Raw genomic sequence first — 24,775 nt, forward strand, 5'->3', positions numbered from 1 at the left:
CTCACCGTGCACGTGAAACGATGCTCTGAGCAATACCAAACTCCCAGCTTACACTTGCCGCACTTCATCCTTCTTCCAGTTTCCGAATGATTCTTGGCTGTGTGAAGTCATCCAGATGTTGTCTCCAGGCCACATTGTAATGAATAACATGACCACAGTGCTCAATGATTGACACACACTATTTATCCTGTTCCTGCAACTGGCTTGTGTTGCGGGGCCTCCTCTGTTTGGCACTACAGTCGTGCTGATTTCACACCGTGTAATGTCCAGCTTTCCATGGACTACTGGGAGATGTGGCAGCATGCTGCCACAGTCTCATTCATTTTCACCAGATAGTTAATATGTTATGTTACTGTACCTATCTCGTTCTTAAGTTTTGCTGAGCAGTGTACATAGACACACAATTTGATGAAAAGCTGCATGTGAGGAATGGTGTCAAAAGCCTTCTGGAAATCTAGAAATACGGAATCAACTTGCGACCACCTGGTGATAGCCGCAATCAATGTTTCATATGAATAAAGATCCAGTTGTGTTTCACGAGAACAATATTTTTGGTTATGTGATAATAGATCATTTTCTTCTAGGTGTTCCATAATGTTCAAACACAGTATATGTTCCAAAATATTTTTCACTGAATCTTTGCCTTGATGATGAGCTGTGCTTAGCAGTAATGGATCTGAGGATGATTTATATCACAGGCCAAAATTGGTTATGCAAATAAAACGTACCAAGTGATATGGATGATGTCTTACTTCATTATAAATACACTTGATCAAGATTCCATGAAATATCATGTCTTCAGTTATGAAATTTCAGATTGATGTAAATGTCATTGTTCAGCTGAAATGAGCATGATTAATGATCTTGAAAATACTTGTATTAATAAATAGTAAACTTCAGGCATTTTCATGAATGTGACTCATGGGTGTCTCAGAATGGTGTAAATGTGGCTTGCAGTATCAGGCATTGGATAGATGTGGATATTTATAAGGAAAATAGCAGTGAGTATTGGTCAGTCTGTGGGCTTGCATCTCACAGATCATACAGCAGTTATGTGGTGTGTGGTGTTGCAGGTGGAGTCCGTGGACCTGGCTCTGCAACTGCTGGACGGCTACGAGCTGCGCGGACACCGCTTGAGTGTGGAGCGTGCCCAGTTCCAGATGAAGGGCGCCTACGACCCCAGCCGCAAGCCCAAGCGTCGCCGTAAGAAGGACAAGGAGAAGATCAAGAAGATGCAGGAGAAGTGAGTATTGTCCTGGAACCACGTACTGGCAGATGAAACACTGCCACAATTCGTGACACATGGCTTTTTTCTCTGTGTCGCAAAAGAGTTTCAGTTTTATTACTGAGGCTTTCTAGGTATAACTGTTAGAAGGTTTTAGGGTATCTAAACAGAATAAAACTAGTGTTATTCTACACAGTACTCAGATTACTGATCCAATGGTTTTCACGAAACAAGGGTTTTATACAAGCAGTGACCTTGGATGTGCTCAGTACCTGTATAAAGATTGAGAGTGGCTCGACCATACTCTGCAGTTGTGGCATTAAACTTCTGAGAAATCATGTGGTTTCATAAAAAGAAAGGAACTGTAATTACAGATGTCACCATTATCTGATATATAAAATAGTCAGCCAGTCACCTATAGTTGGCTGGTGTATGGCACTTAGAAACACACAGCAGAAAACAGTATTCACATGTGGTTTTGAGCTCTTGGTCTTTCACTAGCAAAAGTACGCACATTCACACACTACCACAGCTGTGGCACGACACACCGGTCAGCTATAGGTGAGTAGTTGCCTTTCTTTTATTTTATGTATTATTCCATCCAGGAATTTCCATCATTATCTGATCTTAGAAGTAAATTGGGATTGTGTGACTTGTAATTTTTTCCTTGGAAATCAATCCTCTGGAGGTGAACAGTGCTACGAAACAGTAAGAGTTACTACAGTCTGTAGCTTTATCAATGTGCTTAGATTTTCGGCCATGAGGAGCATTACACGAGTTTCTCCTTCTTGATTTGCATGAAGAGACAGTGGTTCACTTTGACCTTAGTGAGGCAGGAACTTGTAGTGTGCATGATTTAGTTACTCTGTTGCCAGTATTTATTTACTATTGATACAAAATAAAGCAGAATGTTACTAGTCAGCACGTAGTGGGAGTTATTGGTGTGCCTTAAGTTGTTACAGTTTGTGCCTGGAGTTCTGTTGTATAAAAGTAATTTAATAGATTTGCTAGCTACTGTTCAACACAGTTGGTACAGATCCGTGTAAATCAAAATCTGCATTACAAATGCACAGCTGAAACAGTACCTTGGATCATCTGTGATATATGCAATCTAAGTTATGGCCTATTCTTTACAGTTACACTGAATACCTGTTACATAAGTGCAAATGTGCAATGAAGATAGTTGGTGAGCATTTTTCCTTAATATTTATAAGCAAAATGTTTTCCATTGTTTTACAATTTCTTGTCATTAATTAACCATTATTCTAACAGCAATGTTAGTTGTTATTGATTCTGTTATGTGCTATGTGTAAGATCAGGAGTGTTTATAGGCACTACTTACAACTCTTCTAACATGTTCTGAAGATACATTTTCATGCTGTTAGTCTACCATTTGAATTCTACAGCTAAAACAGTTTTACTATACAAATTTCACTTTTAAGTTACAGTTTTAGTCTGTGGGTGTAGAAAAGCATTTGCTGCTCTCATATATATACAAGCTTTTACTTTTCTTGTTATTGTGGTAGTTTGAAATGGAATGACTCTCTTTTTCAGCAGCTTCCTGTTCTGAGTTTATAACAGATTTTAACCTACAAGTTAAATTTCCTCATTTTTAAATTTGTGCCATTTGTTTTATTAACTTCTTTCTCATTGGCACACAGTATCTTCTTTCTTCGAGCCTCCTGCATATTGTGATGTGTAGCATAAAGAAGTTTTCTCTGAAATGTAAAACGCACTGGAAAAGTGAATACTCCATATAAAGAGACATTTTTCTGATTCCTTTTACCATTGAAAATGAAAATTTAAAAACTAGTTTTAAAGAATCAGATTTTAAAAATGTTTCTTTTGTGCTAAAATGTTGTAGTAATGTGAAATTTAACTGATATAAAATTTTGCAATCTAGTCTTCATTCGTAGTTTTATGGCAACAGCTTTTTTTCCATTTTTTTTTCCCACATAGATTGTTTGCGTGGCAGCCAGACAAGCTGAGAGGAGAGAGAGCCAAACATGAAAGGGTTGTCATAATCAAGAACTTATTTGAACCACAGATTTTCGATAAGGAAGTATCACTGTTGTTGGAGTACCAGCAAGAACTACGAGAAGAGTGTCAGAAGTGTGGTGATGTGCGTCGTGTTGTCATTTATGATGTGAGTATTCATGGTTCTGCTCATGCACATACATTAAAGAGTACAAGCAATACCATTGTGGTAAGGGAACCTTATGTCAGTTATGTGATGAATCCATAATTCAATAAATTCACTTTCTGAGAATCACTTCATGAGTGTGTGCACTATTTTGTTTAAACTCTACAGATAAATGTATCTTCATTGACCAAAAAGTTAAAGCATAGAGCATCCAGCAAAATACTTGCTCAAAATGTTTGTTCCTATATTGAATCACTAATGAGATATGACAGGTTCCTTCAGTGCATGGAACATAGTCAGCAATGTTTTGTGTTGTATGCACACTAAATTCTGTAGCAGAGTCTGCATTTCTTTTTAAGAAAATTGTAGTTAGTTTTTTCCTTCAAATAATTCTCCATATGAAATATCTGTTGTGGAATCCACAGTTATGTGGCAGATGTGGAATGAGAAACATTGTAAAATAACAATGCCCTTTTATGTTACAGATTTGTTGTAGACATGACTAGTTTTGGCATGTGGTTTGCAGATAACTGTTTGCATCTCTGGTAGTTTTCACACTGCATATTGTATCAACTTAATTAATTAAATAAAAAACTAACATTTTTTACCTTTTTATTGTTTACTATGTATATTGAAAGTTGTACCTGTTTTCACAGTTTTTAAAATACACTTGTTCTTGCAATCACAGATTTTTTGTAGCTTCCACTCCTGTTTCAGAGACATCCAGAAGGAGTTGCACAAGTAACTTTTAGGGAACCAGAAGAAGCAGATGCCTGTATTCAGTTACTGAATGGCCGATGGTATAACCAGAGGAAAATAACAGCTGAAACATGGGATGGGAAGACAAAGTACAAGTAAGTACACCAAGAGGTTTGCCTACTAACAGTACCCTTTAACTTGAAGAGAGTAACAACTTTATTTTCAATTTTGATTATATAAGCAAGAGAGTGATTCTCACAAAGAGCTATTTGCATATGGTGATTATGAATGGTGGTGTTCTCTTGGAGCCAGCATGCCCTTGTGTCCTGTGATCTATGAACCAGTTCATCAACCCGATTTTAGAATCTGAAGAGGATGTGACTTGTTATTTATGCCAATATATAAAAATGACACATGCAAACACTAAGAGAAACTTTTCCACGTCTTGCTCCATCACAACATAATCTTTGGTTGAAGCATTGTCAGCTTTCAAAAATCTTCAAAAGTTTCTTGCTGCTTTAGATCCCAGAGTGAGTGTGACATTACTGAAAGACTACTCTCCCTTTCCATCTTCTGGCAAAGTACTCATATTTTGCAGTCCATCTCATTATATAGGTATTGGTGGCTTGGGCATTTAAATCCCACAATGGCCGCTTCACAACAATTTAACAACAACCCAGCTGATTATGTAGCTGGCAACTCACATCTGGCATGCACCATTGACATACACAATCCAGACTGCTGCCTGTCCTGTCTTATTGCTTTTAAAGCTGGTTGCCAAGCTGTGCTGAGTGCATACCCCATACCTCGATTAACAGTATTTTTTGACACTCGTATCTAAATTTCCTACTTAATAATAATGTCCCAGAAACCATTATCTCAGCAGATGACAGATTTCTTTTCAAAATCGAACGTGATTTTTAACTTAAGCTGCATTGGACCATTTCAATTTTATTTTCCTGCCCAAGTCTTATGTTATGTATACATTTCATGAAACATAGGGAGACATACTGTACTGCTGCATTTTTCCGATGTGAGATTTTCCATTGATATGCCACAAAAACCTTCATAGAATACAGAAGTTTGATGATAACTGTGTCCATAGCCTCTGTGAAATTTTGAAATGAAATCATTTCCGCTTTTGGCTGTTAAAACATTATTTATTCCAATTGCAATTTTGTCATTTTCAAGCATTATGGGATGTTGTTGTAACCCACTCAGTAATACAAAGCTGTGCCATTCTGTGTAAGAGCATTTGCATGAGGAGCTGTAAATTTATCAGCTGTTCCATATAACACATATGCTATAGAGCTGGTGGAATAATGACGTAAACATTGAAATTTGAATTTCGTGTAGTAGGCATGGTAACTAGCTGCTTTTGTGATCCAGTTACCTCTCCTACTGAACAAAATTTAAACTTCAGTGTTTACAGAGCTGGTGAAATAATAATGTAATGTATATGTAAATGGAACAGCTGATAAATTTACACCACCTCATGCAATTGTTCTTACACAGCATGGCACGGCTTTATATTATTGAGTGGGTTGCAACATCCCACAATGCCTGAAAATGATTATATGCAGAAATTTCAGTTGCAATATATAATGCAAAGCAGAAATGATTTCATTTAAAAACTTCATAGAATAGCTATTCTTTCAGTTATTTATAGAAGTACCTCTGTACCTATTGAATACAATCAATATTGCAGATACTGGTATTGCTGCTATCAATCAAGCTGGTCACGTAGTAGGCAGGAAAAGAATGTGCCCCCCCCCCTCTCCCAATTGGAATCTAATGGGGAAAAGTGATCCATATAAATTAAATTATGGTTCATGTACCACAGTTATAATGACTACATGATGTCTGTGCTTTCAACTGTTAGTGTTTAATAGAACTTTTTTTATTACTGCAGCATCTCACCAAACTGCTATAATTTCTTACAGAAGATTTTCTTTCCCCTTTCTTTGGTTTCTCAAATTTCATTCAAGGCTGCAGAAGACTCATCATTAGTAACTTCAAGATGTTGTTCATTTGTTTATTGAACTTATTTAATACCTAAATCCCTCTAAAATTTAAAAGTACTTCCAAGGTAGTTAAATAAGTCAGTACGTCAATTATGTTCAATTCATTAAGGGGGGTAGGACGTCGAACGGGCCGACTCGTAGCAGGAGAGGCACCACAGGACATTTTAATTTCCACTGTCTATACTTTTACAAATAAATTCATAAAACTTTGTCAGCATGACCAGGAAGGATTCAGAATTCACACTCATAGCAGTGGAGGTCCGAAAACATAATGAAGTAAATTTTTTTTTTATTACATGTGAAACTTCATCATTGTTTTCACTTACTAATGGCAGCATTTGTTGCTATAGGTACACTTTTCTTCATAAGTAAGAAAGATGGTTCAATGAATTTTGCACAGCTTACAAACCATACTTAAAGGTGTATGAAACTCTAGAATTTTCCAAATCTATTAAAAACTGTGGTAATTAACTACAAAATTTGTGTTTTTTCTAAACATGAAGTTTAAAATACAACAGATCATTCATTTTTTCATGAATTAAATAAATTCTAGAGTTTCATACACCTGCAAGTATGGTATGTATGCTGTGCAAAATTCATCGAAGATTCTCTCTAACTTGTGAAGAAAAGTGTACCTATAGCAACAAATGCAGCCATTAGTAAGTGAAAAAATGGTGAAATTTCACACATAAAAAAAAATTATTTTGTTATGTTTTCAAACTTCCACTGCAATGAGTGTGAATCCTGAATTCTTCCTGGTGATGCTGACAAAGTTTTATGAATTTATTTGTAAAAGTATAGACACTGGAAATTAAAATGTCCTGTGATGCCTCTCCTGCTCCAAGTCAACCCATTTGACGTCCAACCCCCTTAAGAAAGTGCGAGTTAAATGCAGTAGCCTGCTTAACTTCAATTAACCTCAAGCAGCTATTGGATCCTTAAGTAGAAGAAAAAAAATCAAAATAGGTCTAGGAAAGGAAAAGTAATTGACAAATGTAGCCATAGAGACTAACTACTACAGACACTATAGGAGGTGAAAATAATGATGAAATGTAAGTTACTTCGTGCTCATCCATTTAAGAAACCAAATATGTTGCACTTAGATGTTGTCTCCATTTCAGCATCTAATTATCAGTTCTCACTAGTTTCAAAAATTATGTCAACTTTACATTTAAGGAATGAATTCCATGCATAGTGTATGTACGAGGTATGGTCAAAAAGTAACAGGAATTTTTGTTTTTCTAAGTTATCTTTATTCATCAACTTTGTCCCCTTCAGTGTAATCCCCCTCAGATATAATACACTTGTGCCATCACTTTTTCCAGTCTGGGAAGCACTTCTAGATCTGACTGTGTTATGCTGATCAGTGGTGACAAAACTTCACGGTTCTCTTCAGCCTCGGGAATAGAAAGAAGTCACAGGGGGCAATGCCTTGCAAATATGGTAGCTTAGGCAACATAACGGTTTTGTTTTTTGCCAAAAAATCACAAACATGCATTGAGGTGTCGGCAGGAACGTTATTGTGATGCAATTTCCACAAGTGGTTTTCCCACAGTTCCAGTGGTTATTTTTCTTCAGATTGCTTCACACAAGCAGCAAATACCTTCTGGTAGTCTATCTTATTGAGCATGTGACCATCAGGCAGTAACTCATGATGCACTATCCTATTGTAATCAAAGAAAACAGTGAGAACAACCTTCACATAGGATTGAACTTGTAAATATTCCCCCTCCCCCAGTCTTGGCTTTTCGGACAGTTTCTATTGGAATAACCTTCTTTAGATGTTCTGATCTTCATTCAGCAATTCCTGAGTGACATCTAAACAACGATGTTTTTGGTCAAAATTCAACAATTTAGGAACACACTTTGCTGCTACATGTTTCATTGCTAACATCATCAGCAACATCTGATCTGGTATTTTTTCTGGATTTTTTTTTCTAGTTATTACACATTGTTATCAGTAACTGATATTCTAGGGCATCCAGGGCAGTTGTCTTCAAAGTCATATACACACACCACTGGTAAACTCCTGTCTGACTCATAGTAGATTCACCAAAAGTGATAGTCAGCATTTTGAATGTGGTGCTGCACTTTATTCAATGTTTTCAAGCAAAATTTAATGCAGATTCTTTGAACCCTCTTTTTCAAACGTAAAAATTCGCTGACCACACAAAAACACATATATCCATTTTGACTATCAGGAGTAAACTAAATATTCAAAACATATGAAAATGCAAACATACATCAGGAACATGTGTACCAATAAGATAAATAAAAATAATTTCAAAACTTGGCATATAAAGACCACTACTTTAATTTCCATTACTTTTTGATCACACTTCATACCTGTAGTCAGTAGATACTCTAAACTAACATATGTATCTGTGTATTACAGAATTGTGGAAACAGAGGAAGAAGTGCAAAAAAGGTTGAAGAAATGGGAACAGTTCCTGGAGAGTGAGGAAGGTAAAAAGGCCTCAGGTTCAGTCACAGACACAAGCTCTGACAATGAAAGTACTGCTGCCAGTAAAGGAAATGGCACTGATGATAAGGTGACATGCAAAGAGGAGAAAAACAATGAAACAACAAATGAAGAAAGCACTGGAGACAGGTACACTCAGGAGAAAAGTGACCTCAATGACAGTTGTGGTGAAAGTGATGCTGATACTGAGGGTGAAGATGGTGATGAAAGTGAAAGTGTAAAGAAAGCAGATGGCCATAGTCATTGATGATGTAATAGTGTTGGCTTCGGCTGGTTGCATGGTAGTGTAAAGATTGTTCTGTGAAAAGTAAGTTATATAGTTTGTTATGTAAAGATCAGTATCCATATGTTAAGGGCACAATGAAATGTGCTTCATGTTGTCAATTGTGAACTATGTAATTATGTGATCTTACTGTACAAAACTACCATGTTCAATAAAGTACAAGATTACTGAACTTTTATTATGGGGACTTTTTAATAAAGAATAAGAAAATAAGAATTTTTGTCTCAAAATAATTTCAGAAAGTCTCATTTCAAATTCTATGCACATAGTCCAAAAGTCTGCCAATTCTTGAAGATATGTTTGTAAGTGGTTCCCATCCTTTGAAACAGTTACCACTGAGCATAATCAGCTATCAGTAACACCCATGCCCCTGCCGCAACCACCACCATCTTCAACATTAGCGCCTAACTACACTTTAAAAATGAAAATTTTCTGTGACCCTTTCGTTTTTAAATGAAGAAAGTTAAATGATACTTAGTTTTTGAAGATGTTTTAAGATACTTTATTAATTGTTACTGCTTATTTCTAATTTCATTTTTGAAAGAACAATGAAGCAATTCGCAGTGCTTTACAAGTGCTAGCTACAACTCCATGGGGAAAAAGCTAACTATGCAGATTGAGAGCAGCTACAGAGTACACGAAACATGCTTCTCCTGCACCCCCACTTAAAATCAATCAAGTTACAATTTGTGCACTATACTCAGGCCTATTGTGTGTAAATCATTTGCTTGCTGGACTCCTTACTTCTCAACTGGCAGAAAATGAGAGACTTAGGCTGCCAGTGTTTTGTGTCTGACAATTGCCACCACCACCACTACTACTAAATGATGATGATGATGATAACAATAATAATAATAATAATAATAATACAGTGTAAGCTGTACACCAGTGTAGTACCCATTACATAGTTACTCTTGTGTTGTGCTGTCAGTTTGTTTATTGTTGCAAAGTGAATAAGGAAGCAATTTCTGGTGTATGGTGGTAACTACTCACACCTCAAAAAGGCATTTTATGAGATTTTTAAGCATATGTGACATGTGTGTCTCAATTTTACTGTCATAGGTGCTTGGTACAGAGGGTATGTATAGGGAGTGGACTATGTGAAGATGATGATGTTTGAACACATTTGTTTCATAAACTGAAACCCCACCACACTGGGTCATGCTTTATTGCTAGTATTTAAAAAATGAATTTATTGGTGACTTTTGTAATCAGTATTACAAAACAGTGCCAACAGCAACAATATTATGAAAAGGAAAGTTGCTACTCACCATACAGCAGAGATGCTGAGTCACAGATAGTCACAACAAAAAGATTGTCACAAATAAAGCTTTCGGTCAGCAAGGCTTTCATAAAAAATACACGCACATGCGCACGCGCGCACACACACACACACACACACACACACACACACACACACACACACACACACACACACAAAAAAAATTTAGTTTAACGATGGAAATACAATGGAAACTTTTTTGTTAGCCATATTCAAAATATTAAGGATGGAATTTAGTTCTTATGTAGAAAAGAAAATGCCACTGGCAGTTTTCATGTCGAGATTTATTGGCAAATGATAAGGCATAGCTCTTTTGGAGATTTTACTCACTCGATTATGAGAAGCAGACACAGTTTTTGGCTTTACAGAACAATGAGATAGCTGATGGGAAGAGATGAACACCAGAAGAGAGAGAGTCATCATCACTGTTTACTTATATATCACTTACCTTTAGAAATCAGTCAAGTACACATTTGTCAAGAGACACTATGCAATGTTTTGTGTATTACACCTTGCAAAGTGCAAATTTTGATCAACAAATTAAAGAGCAGTTCATTCCTCAAAGACAAAAGCATTCCAACATGTCTCTCCTCAGTATCGAAGCTCGTGACAGACATTGTGAAGAAACACAAGAATCGTTTCCAAAGCAAAAAGTCACCTCCACTCATAAAAGTGTTAAGTTACTATTTAAGTTCAGATCTAAGCGTGCACAAAATGCATGTCCTTTCCCAAGGAATGCAGCCTGAAGTAACTGCTTCTGTGTGCTTTTGGCATGGAAACATTGCCAGAAGAGACACAGCAACAATGTCTCCATGCTTTCTGAAGTACATTCTTACCCGTTTCACTCCACTCAATGATGATAAGTTTCAGAATTTGATAATCTGGTAATTGTTGCATTGGGCAGAATAACTGACAGAGGACTTCCTTTTTTTGTAGACCAGAAATTCATTACTGGGAATAGCTTAGTGCCACGTGATAGGGACATTGCTCCTACAGAGACTAACATACGATAGTTTCATGTATACAGTATTACTCAGATGAGTGGATCCAGTCTTTGCCAACACCAAGGACAATGAATGAATTGTCTGCAAGAAAGAGCCAGAAGATTTCAAGGATCTCAGCGCAGGAGACCTAGGGTTGAGTAGAGGCTCATTCAAAGTAACTCTGTTCCATACTTCTGGCTACATATTTTATCTGATGACGCTACTACACTAAGGAGAATAAAAAGTTAATGTCCTTCAACTGTGGTCATTGTCAAAGCGTTATAAAGAAACTGATAGGTATTGCAAAAAGCAAAAAGAAATCTGCTGCTAGTTTTCCTTATCTTATATGATGAACTTTTGCCAATCAAAATTGCCAAGCAGAAAGACTTACTTGATATGTGTCAATGTACCCCAGTTGAAAAATGGGATTTCTATCAGCACTACCAAGTGAATATCGAATTTGCGCATTTGTTTGGCAAGAGCCATTGACTGAAGACTGAAAATGTAATGGTGAATGTACATGTTTAGTGTAACTGAAACAGGAATAGTTAAGATTTTTCAGTATCTTCCTCTGCTGCTGCTGCTTGTGAAGATTTTTACTGCAATAAACACTGTGTTTTGATCTGTGCTTTTCTAATTTCTCAAAATAAACTTTCTATTTCTGCAACAACATAGAAAAACCGTATATTTCAGCAGTACAAAGTTGTAAGTGCACAGATACATGCTGTCCGGGTCCATTACCTGCGGTTCTGGATGACTTTTCCCAACTGTACCCCTTTTCCTAGACTTCTCCAGTCCTTTTTCTTCGCCCCTCCTCCTCCTCTGGCTCTGAAGGCTTGCCTAATTGTAACCTTCTTTTATTTGTGTGTTCTGCTGCCGCTTGGTAAGACCTTTAACACTTATGAATGGTGTCTGTTATGAAAGTTTTTGACAGTATGCTCCTGATGATGATTGCAGTTCTCTGAAATCTCCCACAAGCATCTGATTTTGGACCCAAAACAATAGCCAAAGTTCTATTGTGTTGGAGTTCTTTTGGCTGTGGTGAAACTGAACAATGCCAGTGTATTAAATGCTGTATAGACTCTATATTGACAACAGAAATACTGTGTTCCAGCACATATAACAGTATCATAGGGAAATGAGCTCCTCTCCTTCACAATATCAGAGGGAAGTAAGCTCCTGAAAAAAATGTTTACTTTTTAAAAGTATGGTCCAGTGTTGTGCAGGACACCTGTCAATCTTCTGAAGCAACAGCCTGCATACAGGTTTTCATTCACACACAACACGGTGTTTTGTTTGGACACCAAATATGTTATTCCCATTTTGCACACTCATACAGCCTTTGTTAAATGCAAGATGCCATTGCTTTACTAATCTTTTACTTAACGCTGTAGACTAATGAAAGTCTCAATTCAGGGAATTACACTGAGAAGCCAAATCACTGAGTGTAGTAAATGTTATAGATATACAGGGTGTTTCAAAAAGAAAGAGCAGATTTCAAACATTTATTTCTCAAAAACTACAAATGATAGAAACACAATTCCAACGGTCCTTCACTCAATATGAGTACCAAATGTTACACAACAAATATCAAAACTGTACCTCAATATGAGCACCATTTGTTACACGACAAATATCAAACCGGTATCTCATTTCTTGCCACACACGACGCAACTGGTCTTTAGTTACCGAATTCACGGCCGCAACAATTCGATGTCGTACCTCTTGAAGAGTAGCGGGCATAGGTGGGACATAAACACAGTCCTTGATGTACCCCCACAAATAAAAATCGCAGGGAGTAAGGTCTGGTGACCTGGGAGGCCACAGACGATGACATTGATCTTGTGCTCCTGCTCTTCCAATCCACCGTCCTGGAATGGTGTTATTTAGGTACCGTCGTACAGGTTCAGAGAAGTGTGGTGGGGCGCCATCTTGCATGAAGATGAAGTGATTTGAATCTTCCTGAAGTTGAGGAAATAGCCAGTTTTCTAACATGTCCAGGTAAATGGTTCCTGTGATAGTTTTCTCCATGAAAAAGAAAGGTCCATAAACTTTGTTTACCGAAATTGCACAAAAGACGTTAACCTTTGGTGAGTCTCTTTCATGTTGAATAACGTCCCTCGGAGTTTCACTCGCCCAAATTCGTACGTTATGCCGATTAACTTTACCAGAAATGTGAAACGTTGATTCATCTGAAAAAATTAATCGTTCGGCAAAATTGTCCTCTTCCATGTCCTGTAGAATTGCAGTTGAAAATTCGAACCTTTTGTTGTGGTCGTCAGGACGCAATGCTTGCAATAACTGCAGTTTGTACGGCTTCATGTGCAGACAGTTACTCAGAACGCGCCATACCGTTGTTTTAGACATGTTTAGTTCGTGACTTGCCCGTGTCGTGGATTTTCTAGGGCTCCTTTCGTAAGCTGCACGGACACGCTCGACATTTTCATCCGATGTGCGTGGACGACCCGTGCTTTTTCGCTTGCAGATGCAACCATCTTCTACGAATCTGTGATGCCACTCATAAATTTGCTTATGACGAGGCGGCTGTTTGTTGAATTGACGGCGGAATGCACGTTGCACACCAACAATGGACTCTAACTTTGCAAATTGCAGCACACAAAATGATCGTTCCTGTGGTGTCGTCGCCATTTTCCTACAAACAAACGCCAGCGCCACTGCGGATTTGCATGGAACTTCTGCGCGGACCATTGAAAAACTTTGAACCTTTCTCTGACAAGAAACGTTTGAATTGTGTTTCTATCATTTGTAGTTTTTGAGAAATAAATGTTTGAAATCTGCTCTTTCTTTTTGAAACGCCCTGTATATAAAATCCTAGATCAGCAAAAGAAAGTTTAACTATACACACATGTGGTCACTGTACATAGAATAAGCTAGCTATTGCAGGCTGTCGTATTTTCTAATTAATCACACCTTAACTTTTGAGATGTATCTCGTGTAAAACAATTTACAAAGCTAAGATGATGAAAGCAATCAATACTGATGTGTTTCTTACACTGAATTATATGCCTCATACTTTCAAGATGTACAAAAGAGCTCTTCGTTGAATATACTGACAAGCAATACTGAGTGAGAATCACTTTTGTTTCCATTCTTTATGCTGTATTTTATTCTCAAACAATGTAATGCCATTTTGAACAGCCATTTCTGCACATTACTAGAATCTTTGACCTTTCTGTAGAATCTGAAGCACTTCTAAGTAAACTGTTTGCTCAAATCCCATCCCAAAGGTCAATTTACCTCTCTTCTTGCATCAACCTTAAAATTATTTTGGCTCTCTTGAGAATTTTGTGCCTCACTGGTGCAATAAGTGCAGATGCAAAGAGAGGGAGAGAGAGAGAGAGAGAGAGAGAGAGAGAGAGAGAGAGATAGAGTGAGTGAGTGAGTGAGTGAGTGAGTGAGTGAGTGAGTGAGTGTGTGTGTGTGTGTGTGTGTGTGTGTGTGTATCCCGTACCTTTCATTTACAGTTTTATGTTCTTTTTTGTATCCACTGCATTAGTTACCATTTTCCTAAAAAGAACCTTATTTTTAAATGTTGAGATATCTTGAAACACCAGTTTTCACAAATTTCTACATCAATTTTCTATACCAGTTCATTGCTGAGCACAGACAGACACCCACTTCTATCACTATTTTAAACATTGCTTTTCGACTCTTAAACAAGTGTCATCACTGATATCCAACACCTTTGCTCACTCAATGAATTCAGTCTGCATGCAGCATAAATTTTGTGATGAATGGCAACAACTTTGAGACTGCAACCAAAACCAGTCCACACAGCATATTTCACATTTGGCAGTATTTTCAATTGCAAAATTACTTTTGAATCACTACTGTAGCCAATGAAAAGCAATGAGACTTTATCACTGCTGCTATTGCAGTTCTGAGGACACTGACCTACTCTATGAGTCAGTGTTACAACTTTTGAATCCCCCCCACCAATAAATTGCTTCCCATGCTACATCGAATAAAGGTTACATTCTGGATAGTCTTTGTACGTTGGCTGTGTAAGTTTCTGCACAAGGAAATACAAAATGTGTTCAAATGAAAGGAAGGTTGGGTAGACTATCAAGTCACATCAACATTCGAGTTGGAATACAACAAGAATCTGTGACTGGATAAGGAATACAGATGGGACTCGCCGTCACTTTAATACAGAAACTATTCTGATAATCCATTAGAGTGGTTTAGAAAAAACACACAGAACCTATATCAGCATCACATGACAGGCATTTGAATTCCAGTCTTTCTCTATTACAGATCAAAGTCTCAGCCACTGTGATTTCATTTAGTCCAGACGTGTTATCAACTGATGGACCTGGAAAACAAACAGAATCTACTGTGCAAGAAGTCTTTTAAGAAAGTGGGCAATGGTCTGCAATATAATACAGAACTAAAGCAGTTACAGATTTTTGTGCCACACACCAGGTGAAACACTATGTTCCTAGCAATGTAATAATAAAATAATTGGATAGATTTAAAAAAAATCTACTCACTGAGCGGTGGCAGGGGAAGACACATATAAAGGTTAAGAGCATGAGCAAGTTTTAGGAACCAGTGGCTCCTCCTCCTGGTGGAAGGGTTGAAAAGGAAGGAAGAGGGATGAAGGAAAAGGACAGGTGAGGTTCAAGAAATGGGGACAGTTCGGAAGAGTCACTGAGAACCCCAGGTCAGGGAAGGGATGAGAAGGAAAGATTGATTCTTGGGGACTGCACTGGACGTCATTTGAAAACCTGAGAGCTTAAAGGTGGAAGACAGGGTAAGAAGCAAAGCAGAAGTTACTGACAAAACATCATGCAACAGTTAATAAGAGTAGAAAGCTAAGAGTAATATGTGTGGTATTTATCCCACAGTGAGACAAGATGGTCAATGCCTCCATGGAAAAATGTGTGCGGTTGCCTACAGTACCACGAGTGAACCCAGGTGTGCAGCTCTTCGTCTGAAGCAAACTGATGGCCAAGAATGGCTTTCTTCATGGCTCCAAAAATATGTAAATTATACAGGAAGAGATTGGGACTGTACAAAGGATGTGTAAGGGCTTCCAAGTGAAAGTCCCACAGTGTACTCTAAACAACCTTGGCAAAATGTGGGCCGGCATTACATTGCAGAAGTTTTAGTGTGAAGCTCTTACATATCATCCATACAGTCCCAGTCTCTCGCCATATGACTGACATATTTTTGGAGCCCAGAAGAAAGCCATTTGTGGCTGTTGATTTGCTTTGGATTAAGAAGTACTTGCCTGGGTACAATCATACTTCTATAGGCACCCACAAACATTTTCCATGAAGGCATTGACCGTCTTATCTCACAGTGGGGCAGAGGTATTAACAGTTATGTTAATTACTTTAAAAATAATAAACAGTTTACTTACTTTTTTCCCATATCTCTCTCTCTCTCTCTCTCTCTCTCTCTCTCTCTCTCTCTCTCCTCTCCTCCCCCCCCCCCCCCCTCATATATAAGTGCTTGTTCCTACTAGAAAATACTATCCTCATTACTAATGCAGTAATTAAAATTTGAGTCAGTCAGTTGGTATATTGGACGAAGCAGTCTTTTACTACATGATATTGTTGGGTTATTTAGAGTCCATATTCTACACTGATCAAAGTCAACAGATTAACAAAAATATTTATTTGCTTTTGCCAGAGAAACTGTTCACATAGTTGCACAGCCTCATAATGGAAGAAGTGTATATAAGGCTCAAATACAATTCATTACAAAATATACACAATTTTTCTTCAAGAAAATTACTGTAATACTATCTCCAGATCCTCGTGATTTAAACTCTACTATTCTGATTTCTTTTATCTGCTTGTGATCTGTTAAAATCCATTACAGTAGTCAGATAACAATGGATTTCTGAGGTATTACACATCTTGCAATTCATAAACTGCAAAGTTCTAACAACTGACACTAAGTCTCAAAACAAAGTGTTCTCCATTAAATACTAGTAAGGAACTCACTTGATGTCTTTCAGTGAAACAGTTGAGAACTAAAACTGAAATATTTGAGAATGTCTTTCAGTGAGAGTCTTCAATCATTCTCAAAATTTTCGCTAAGGAAGCAACAGAACCATGGTGATGATGGAAATTAAGTCCAATCTAACATGTAGCTGTTTTCAATTTTAAACTTAAAATTCAGAAATTGTTAGGAAAAGATGCAATTAAAGGCTTTGGATGTCACAGGAATTTAAACCCCTCCTTTCCCTTATCACCCCCACCCCCTTCTTTCTCAGAGTTAACTTAATGCTGTTAGCTTCCAATTTTGAAACACGTGAACAAGTGATATGTAACAAGTTGACGAAGCCTGAAATGTGCCTACAAACGAGCATCTCTTTTGTGATTTTCACGGAACCACTCAACAGTCTGCTGAATAGCATCAGAAAATGGAGTAAATTTGAAATCAGGTAGGAAGCTGCGCAGTTTTGCATTGCTGGCTGTCTTCTTGTGTTGACCATCTGCCTGACTGGTGTCATAGACCAGGCGACCACGGAAGTCCCAAGCTTTGGCTATGGTTTCTGCAGCTTTACTTATTGTTACTTCATCTTCCTCGTCAACTGAAACATTAAAGGACTTCCTTCTACAAACAATTATTAATAATTTTTCAAATACACATACAGAATTTTACAGCTAAGATCTGCCACAACCCACACATTTATACAATGTAACATAGAATGGAAGAATAACAAGGTGGGCTGTCAGCTACTTAATTAAGAAATGAGTTATTATTGAAAGTAGTCGTCTCTTGACCAAATGGCATGGCACTAGATTGCTGGTTTTTTTCCCCCAGGAGCAACACATTCAGCAACTTTTAATTACTAACAATTTTATTTTAACTTTCAAATACAAATTCAGTAAGTAATCTGTAGAATCACATTCTTATTTCAGTCAGCAAGCTACACTACAGCCAGGTGGCTGCAGATCTCCATAACTGTTAGTTATGGAGATAGGGAATGCTCTACAATCTTTTAAAATTTGGCTTTTAACTGGACACAACTTGTATGATGGGAATTCACTGTTGAATATTTTCTAACCCTACATGGAATATCTTCTATGTTTTCTTGAATAATTATTTAAATTTTGCATTAAAATAACCACTAGAACCAAGATGGTGCCTCTTGCTGAAATTTAATGGGACTTTCCTACCTTACCCTACAAATTATATAGGTGGCTGCCCAAGGTTTAAAATTGTTTTCATGATTTGTCCATGTTTGTTGGTGTACTGTGCTCAAAGTAAATGGTGCAACGGGGAGTAACATGAAAAATTAACTGTGAACAAATCACATACTCCATGGTTCCTATACAAACTGAACAAAAATATGCAATGAGTCACAACATTAGCATCAATGAACACCATTAATATTCCACACATGTGATCATATCTGGGCACAGTAATTTGTTCAGTTTCATCCCCTCCTCCTCAACCAAAAAAAGTATACATAAATGACATTTTTCCTTTGTGCCAAGCAATGGTGGCATAAAGTGGTGATCAAATCAGAGTAGGTCTTTGAAGTTGAAGGGACACAGAATTTAACAACGAATTCTCAGACTAAAAATTCATGCTCATAAACAAGTAAGCTTGTATACACTTAAAAACTGCAAAGTGCACAACTGCCTGCACTTCAATTCACTATCTCACTAATCTGATTCACAAGTAGATTCCCGAGTGACATGTGCGTACTTCACTCACCCATTTGCCACTGTCCTTATCCAAATAAGTTTCCCTAATTGTATGTTCATATGCTCATGATCACAACAACTACATAACATGTGGAACCAAAGCAAACCAATAAAAGTGACAGAATGAGGAAAGCAATGGGCTATGATAAAACAACAGCTGAAGCACTTGAAGGCCTTAGGAAATTAAGCAATGACTGATCAACCTTATCAATAGAATATATGACAAGGGCATTTTGCCAGAAGATTTAGTGAAGTCCTGGAAAAGGAATGTGACATGCTATTGGATGTTCGAGGATGACACGACAAAGAATATTAGAAGTTAACAGATAAATGTACATCTGTTAAACTGGTAAAGGAACTGTAGACTGGAGACAAGAAGTTAAGTGAAAATAGGAAATAAGAACCCATACGAGGCAGGTAATCAAATGTGTGTTGGACAAGGGTATTATTTATCAAAAATGCTTTTCAATATTTATGCTGAGAAACTAGCAAACAAAGCATTGGAAAAAGCAATAGACATAATAGTAGGATGAGCATGCATAAATTCAATGAAAAGTATGCAAATAATCAACAGATAACACTCACATCACAACACTTCCCACAAAGATGACATCATTTAGAAGTCGCACACAGTATTGACAACTGATGCAGCACGCAACATGTTTATTTTGCCATCTTTTGCTGTTCTGTATTATCACTTGCAGTATGCAGTTTCAAGGCAGAACTGCATTGAAAATGTATCATCCTTCATGTAATATATCAATTAATAACGCATCCACGGTATAAGCCTTAAAGAGACACTGTGATAGCCAGTAAATGAGACAGAAACTCACATGAATAAGCTCGAGCATAATGGATAATGTCATGGTTTATTGAGTACAAGCATATAGGTTTGCATCCCACTACATGTTAATTTTTTTTCCATCTTAGTGTAGTTACCACATTCTGACACCTTTTTATGAATGTAATGTAAGTATGTTCTGCAATATTCAATGTTATTTAACATTTGCAGCAAGAGAATGAAGGAAGAAATAAATATTTGGCTGCTTATTTCTGAATATGTAGCAATTTCCGACTGTGTGATGAGGTAGGAACATAAGAAGACAGCTTTAATTGCTGTGAGTGAAACATGGAGCAATAACGATCATATTCTTACTTGTCATGAATATTTTGCTGTTTATTTCCGAACATATGGTAATTTCGGAGTGTGTGGTTAGACAGGAACCTTAAATTGCTGCAAGTGAAATGAGTGGCAGTCACATTTACAGTTCCTCACTTGACGCAAAGATTTCACTGTTTATTTCTGAATATGGCCAATGGAGTATTTGCAGATTATTTTCCATTGCTTTTAACACTTTATCATAAGCAACCAACTTATTCAAATGAATTTAGTGTGACATGAGTAAGAGGTTAGAGAGAGGAGCACATTGTGTTATTTATTTCCTGACAAGTTAAAAAATGCAAACTGAGACTCTGTATGCAAGTGTCAAAGAAGAAAAATTGGAATTGAAAATGATTTTGATGACTTCTGTAAAATATATAGAGGCTTATGGTTTTCATGCTCTCTGTTAATAAAAATTAGCCCCTCAAACATAAAAATACAAAAGAACTGATAAAAATTAGAGAAAACATGCTCATATGGTATCAGATATATAAAAGTGAGGATAATCAAGGGACTGGACAGAGGTATTTGGATTACAATGCTTACCTTACAAGTAAAATTATTACAAAGCTACGTTCATATAAGCTAAAAAAGTAGCATGTGCAAGGTACACAGAATATGCTCCAAACAAGTATAAAGCACCATGGGAAGCTATCAGACAAGATAATTCTTCCAGCCAGGTATATTAAATTCTGTTTGATGGAGGAGAATTGAATGACTACTCTGTCACATCAGTCACATAACTCTGAGATAAAATTAAGACCACATATCTGCAAGGGATCTGCTTGGTCCCAAGACCTTTGTTTCAATGGAACAAAATCATGCTCGATGACGTCTAAAACTGTTTTCACATTATCTAATTCCAAAAAGTATGGACTGCAACTAAATGTCTAATTATGTAGTTAAATGAATAATTTTACTTTAAATAAATGTATAGAGTATGGAATTTTTCTGGATTCATTCAAAATCTCCAAAGTTATCCTCATATTCCAAAAGAGTGATAAACAGCTCCCCTAGAACTACTAACCAGTTGCCAATATCCTCAAAAATATTTGAATCACTCATGTTCATTCAATTAAGCAATTATTTTGGAAAACATGGCCTCCATAGCAATAGTCAGTACGTATTTTAGTCAGGTAAAAATACCGCAGCAGCTGTTCTGGAAACTGCTGATCAGACTTTAACTTTTTAGAATAAGAAGACAGTGTCACTTGTATTATGCGATGTAAGTAAAGCATTTTACTGCATTCCTTTGAACATATTACAAACAAAAATAAGAGTATTATGGTGTAGAAAAATCTACATTACTAGTAATTTCTTCCTACCTGAAAAACAGAAGACAATTTCTCTCAATTAGAAATAGACAATCTCCCTTAGTAGAAATTGGTACGGGTGTTCCACAGGGCTCTGTCCTAGCTCCTTTTTCATTATGGCTGTCAGAGACATTGTGTATCACAGTCACTTATCAGCTAAACTGATGATGATCTACAATTTTTACTCTCCACATTTCCCTCCAGTTCTAAATTGGTGATCCCTTGATGCCTCCGAATGTGTCCTACCAACTGATTCCTTCTTCCAGTCGAGTTGTGCCACAAATTCCTCTTCTCCTCAATTCTATTCAGTACCACCTCATTAGTTACGTGACCTACCCATCTAATCTTCAGCATTCTTCTGTAGCACCACATTTCAAAAGCTTCTATTCTCTTCTCATCTAAACTATTTATCATCCATGTTTCACTTCCATACATGGCTACACTCCATACAAATACTTTCAGAAAAGACTTCCTGACACTTAAGTCTATACTTGATGTTAACAAATTTATTCCTTCAAAAATACTTTCCTTGCCATGGCCAGTCTACATTTTGTACCCTCTCTACTTTGATCATCATCAGTTATTTTGCTTCCCAAATAGCAAAATTCATCTACTACTTTAAGTGTTTCATTTCCTAATCCAATCCCCTCAGTATCATCCGATTTAATTCGACTACATTCCATTATCCCCGTATTGCTTTTGTTGATGTTTATCTTATATCCTCCTTTGAAGAGACTGTTCATTCCATTCATCTGCTCTTCCAGCTCCTTTGCTGTGTCTGACAGAATTACAATGTCATCAGGAAACCTCAAAGTTTATATTTCTTCTCCATGGACTTTAATTCCTACGCCAAATTGTTCTTTTGCTTCCTTTGCTGCTGACTCAATATACAAATTGAATAACATCAGGGATAGGCTACAACACTGTCTTACTCCCTTCTCAACCACTGCTTCCCTTTCATGCCCTCTTGACTCATAACTGCAGTCTGGTTTCTGTACAAATTGTAAATAACCTTTTTATCCTTGCCACCTTCAGAATTTGAAAGAGAATATTCGAGTCAAGATCGTTGACAGCTTTCTCTAAGTCTACAAATACTAGAAACTGCAAGCTAAGATCCCAAAGATGTTTGGGCTCACATGCGGTTCCTCTTCTTTGAAATATTTTGGCTCAAACTATTCTAGGGATTGAACCGCATGTGTCGCATTACATGCCCTAAATTAGACACTTGTGACCCTTCAGTTAAATTGTCTGGCTGCTGGCAAGTTTGCAAAATACAAAATTAATATAACATATAATAACAGTAATAATAATATTGGGAACTAAATTAATGACCCATAAATGATGTAGGCCACACAGTTGCAATTTGGTTAAAATAATGTTTATTCAAAAAGCAAACTAATAGCGAAAGTGGCCGTATTTAGAGTTACTGTCACACTCAAGCGCATATCCATTTGCCACAGTTTGCTCATTTACAATCTCATTGCGAAACACAAGTCCAATGCTCCACCTCTTTATTTACACGAAAAGTTCAAGTTCACACCACGTGCGCACCTGCTCACCGCTCAAAAACTAAGTCCCGGGATACCACACAACGCGAAATTTTCTAAGTCATTTCACTTCCTAGCTGCCTAAAGACCAACTTTCTGCTTTCGTGTCTCACTTGAATCTATTTGTCTCTGCCCTTCTGCGGCTGCGTTTTCCCATGTGCCAAACATCCTCGCTCAACTGACTAGGGCAGTTCCCTTTCCTGAAGCTGTCCATCGGATTGGCTATAGCTTATTCTACATTATTTTACATTTTAACATATTTAAATAATCAAAGATTGACCACTTTCATGTTCTAAATAAAGTAACAATAACATCCATTACGTAATAACCATTAAATTATTTTATATACAATTTCCTTCTTAACTTTGTATGTCACAGTCAGTAGCCTTGCACCAATGGGCTTTCTGATAAATAAAGAAAGAACAAAATAACTATTAGGCACTAAACTTTAAAACAAATATTCTATTACCTAACGATTCAATGAGGTGTCATGCTGTCATCACTCAATGTGTTTTTTGTGGAGGAAATGATGATCTGATGCTTAACAAAAAAGACTGATAATTTAAATTTACTATTTCTTTTAAACAAATAAAGTTACAGAGTTGATATTTACAACATTTGTCATTTTAATGATGCACTTCTATGTGAAATGTCGACTGCTCAGATCGAACGAAGTGTTCATATTTTAGCATTCAGGTTTTTGTTAAAAACTTGTGAATTTCACTTTAACAGTAAATCCTAAACTATTACAGAGATGATCAATATTCAAGTTTTATTGGGATCACCATGAAAATTTATGAAGGATGGTAGATTCAAATTACTGTAGCTTCATTCCCTGAATTAGTACAGAATTAAATAGTTTTCATAAATGTTTCCTTTTATGGCCGACTTAGGTCTGCCATATTTAATACTGCTACGTCTCCCTGGCCACAAATGGCTTCTATGGGGTTTCCCTATGATGCAGGTTCTCGTCTGTCTCACTCGCACACTACAGCGCCTAGGCCTCATTCAGCACAACAGACGCTTGTGAATTTCCTCATCTTGTGGTAAATCTGCGCTCTTTGTGCTACACGGTCCTGGAAGACAGGGTTCGTTTCACAATTCCTGAAGGCTGACTTTTTCAGCCATATATTTAAATGAGAGCGAAATCCTTGTAAACTGACAAAACATAGGTTTTCCTTTCCTTAATCTATCTTCTAAGATACGTTGTAGAGTTAGGGTCAGTATTGCCTCACAAGTTCCAACATTTCTATGGAACCCTAACTGATCTTCCCTGAGGTCAGCTTCTACCAGTTTTTCCATTCATCTGTAAAGAATTCGTGTCAGTATTTTGCAACCGTGACTTATTAAGTTGATAATTTGATACTTTTCACACATGTCGGTACCTGCTTTCTTTGGAATTGGAATTATTATATTCTTCTTGAAGTCTTAGGGTATTTCGATTGTCTCATACATCTTGCTCACCACATGGTAGGGTTTTGTCATGGCTGGCTCTCCCAAGGCTATCAGTAGTTCTAATGGAATATTGTCTACTCCCAGGGTCTTGTTTTGACTTAGGTCTTTCAGCGCTCTGTCAAATTCTTCATGCGGTACCATATCTCCCATTTCATTTTCATCTACGTCCTCTTCTATTTCCATACTACTGCCCTCAAGTACATCACCCCTGTATAGGTCCTCCATATACTCCTTCCACCTTTCTGCTTTCCCTTCTTTGCTTAGGACTGTTTTTCCGTCTGAGCTCTTGATATTCATACTGGTTCTCTTTTCTCCAAAGATCTCTTTAATTTTCCTGTAGGCAGTATCTACCTTAACCCTAATGATATATGCCTCTCCATCCTTCCATTTGCTCTGCTTAACCATTTTGCACTACCTGTCGATCTCATTTTTGGGATGTTTGTAATCCTTTTTGCCCGCTTCATTTACTGTATTTTTATGTTT

At 37.1% G+C, this 24,775-nt stretch overlaps 2 protein-coding genes across 4 annotated transcripts in view; one reads left to right on the plus strand and one right to left on the minus strand.

The window, feature by feature from the left end:
- The window catches only part of LOC126418491 (HIV Tat-specific factor 1 homolog), a 597,418-nt gene extending 588,384 nt beyond the window's left edge, over positions 1-9,034 (plus strand). The window contains exons 5-8 of the mRNA XM_050085269.1: positions 1,074-1,243; positions 3,185-3,371; positions 4,086-4,222; positions 8,487-9,034. Coding sequence (XP_049941226.1) covers positions 1,074-1,243; positions 3,185-3,371; positions 4,086-4,222; positions 8,487-8,820 — 828 coding nt within the window. The 3' untranslated portion in view covers positions 8,821-9,034. The remainder of the gene's footprint in view (positions 1-1,073; positions 1,244-3,184; positions 3,372-4,085; positions 4,223-8,486) is intronic.
- Positions 9,035-16,762: 7,728 nt separating this feature from the next.
- The window catches only part of LOC126418641 (GDP-L-fucose synthase), a 48,887-nt gene continuing 40,874 nt past the window's right edge, over positions 16,763-24,775 (minus strand). For 2 of the 3 annotated variants that reach the window (XM_050085502.1, XM_050085501.1), the window contains exon 7: positions 16,763-17,692. In XM_050085502.1, the coding sequence (XP_049941459.1) occupies positions 17,454-17,692 (239 nt within the window). In that variant the 3' untranslated portion in view covers positions 16,763-17,453. The remainder of the gene's footprint in view (positions 17,693-24,775) is intronic. The other variant, XM_050085500.1, reaches the window with a different exon arrangement.

This window comes from Schistocerca serialis, chromosome 9 (genome assembly GCF_023864345.2).
Source record: "Schistocerca serialis cubense isolate TAMUIC-IGC-003099 chromosome 9, iqSchSeri2.2, whole genome shotgun sequence".
NCBI classification, from domain to species: domain Eukaryota; kingdom Metazoa; phylum Arthropoda; class Insecta; order Orthoptera; family Acrididae; genus Schistocerca; species Schistocerca serialis.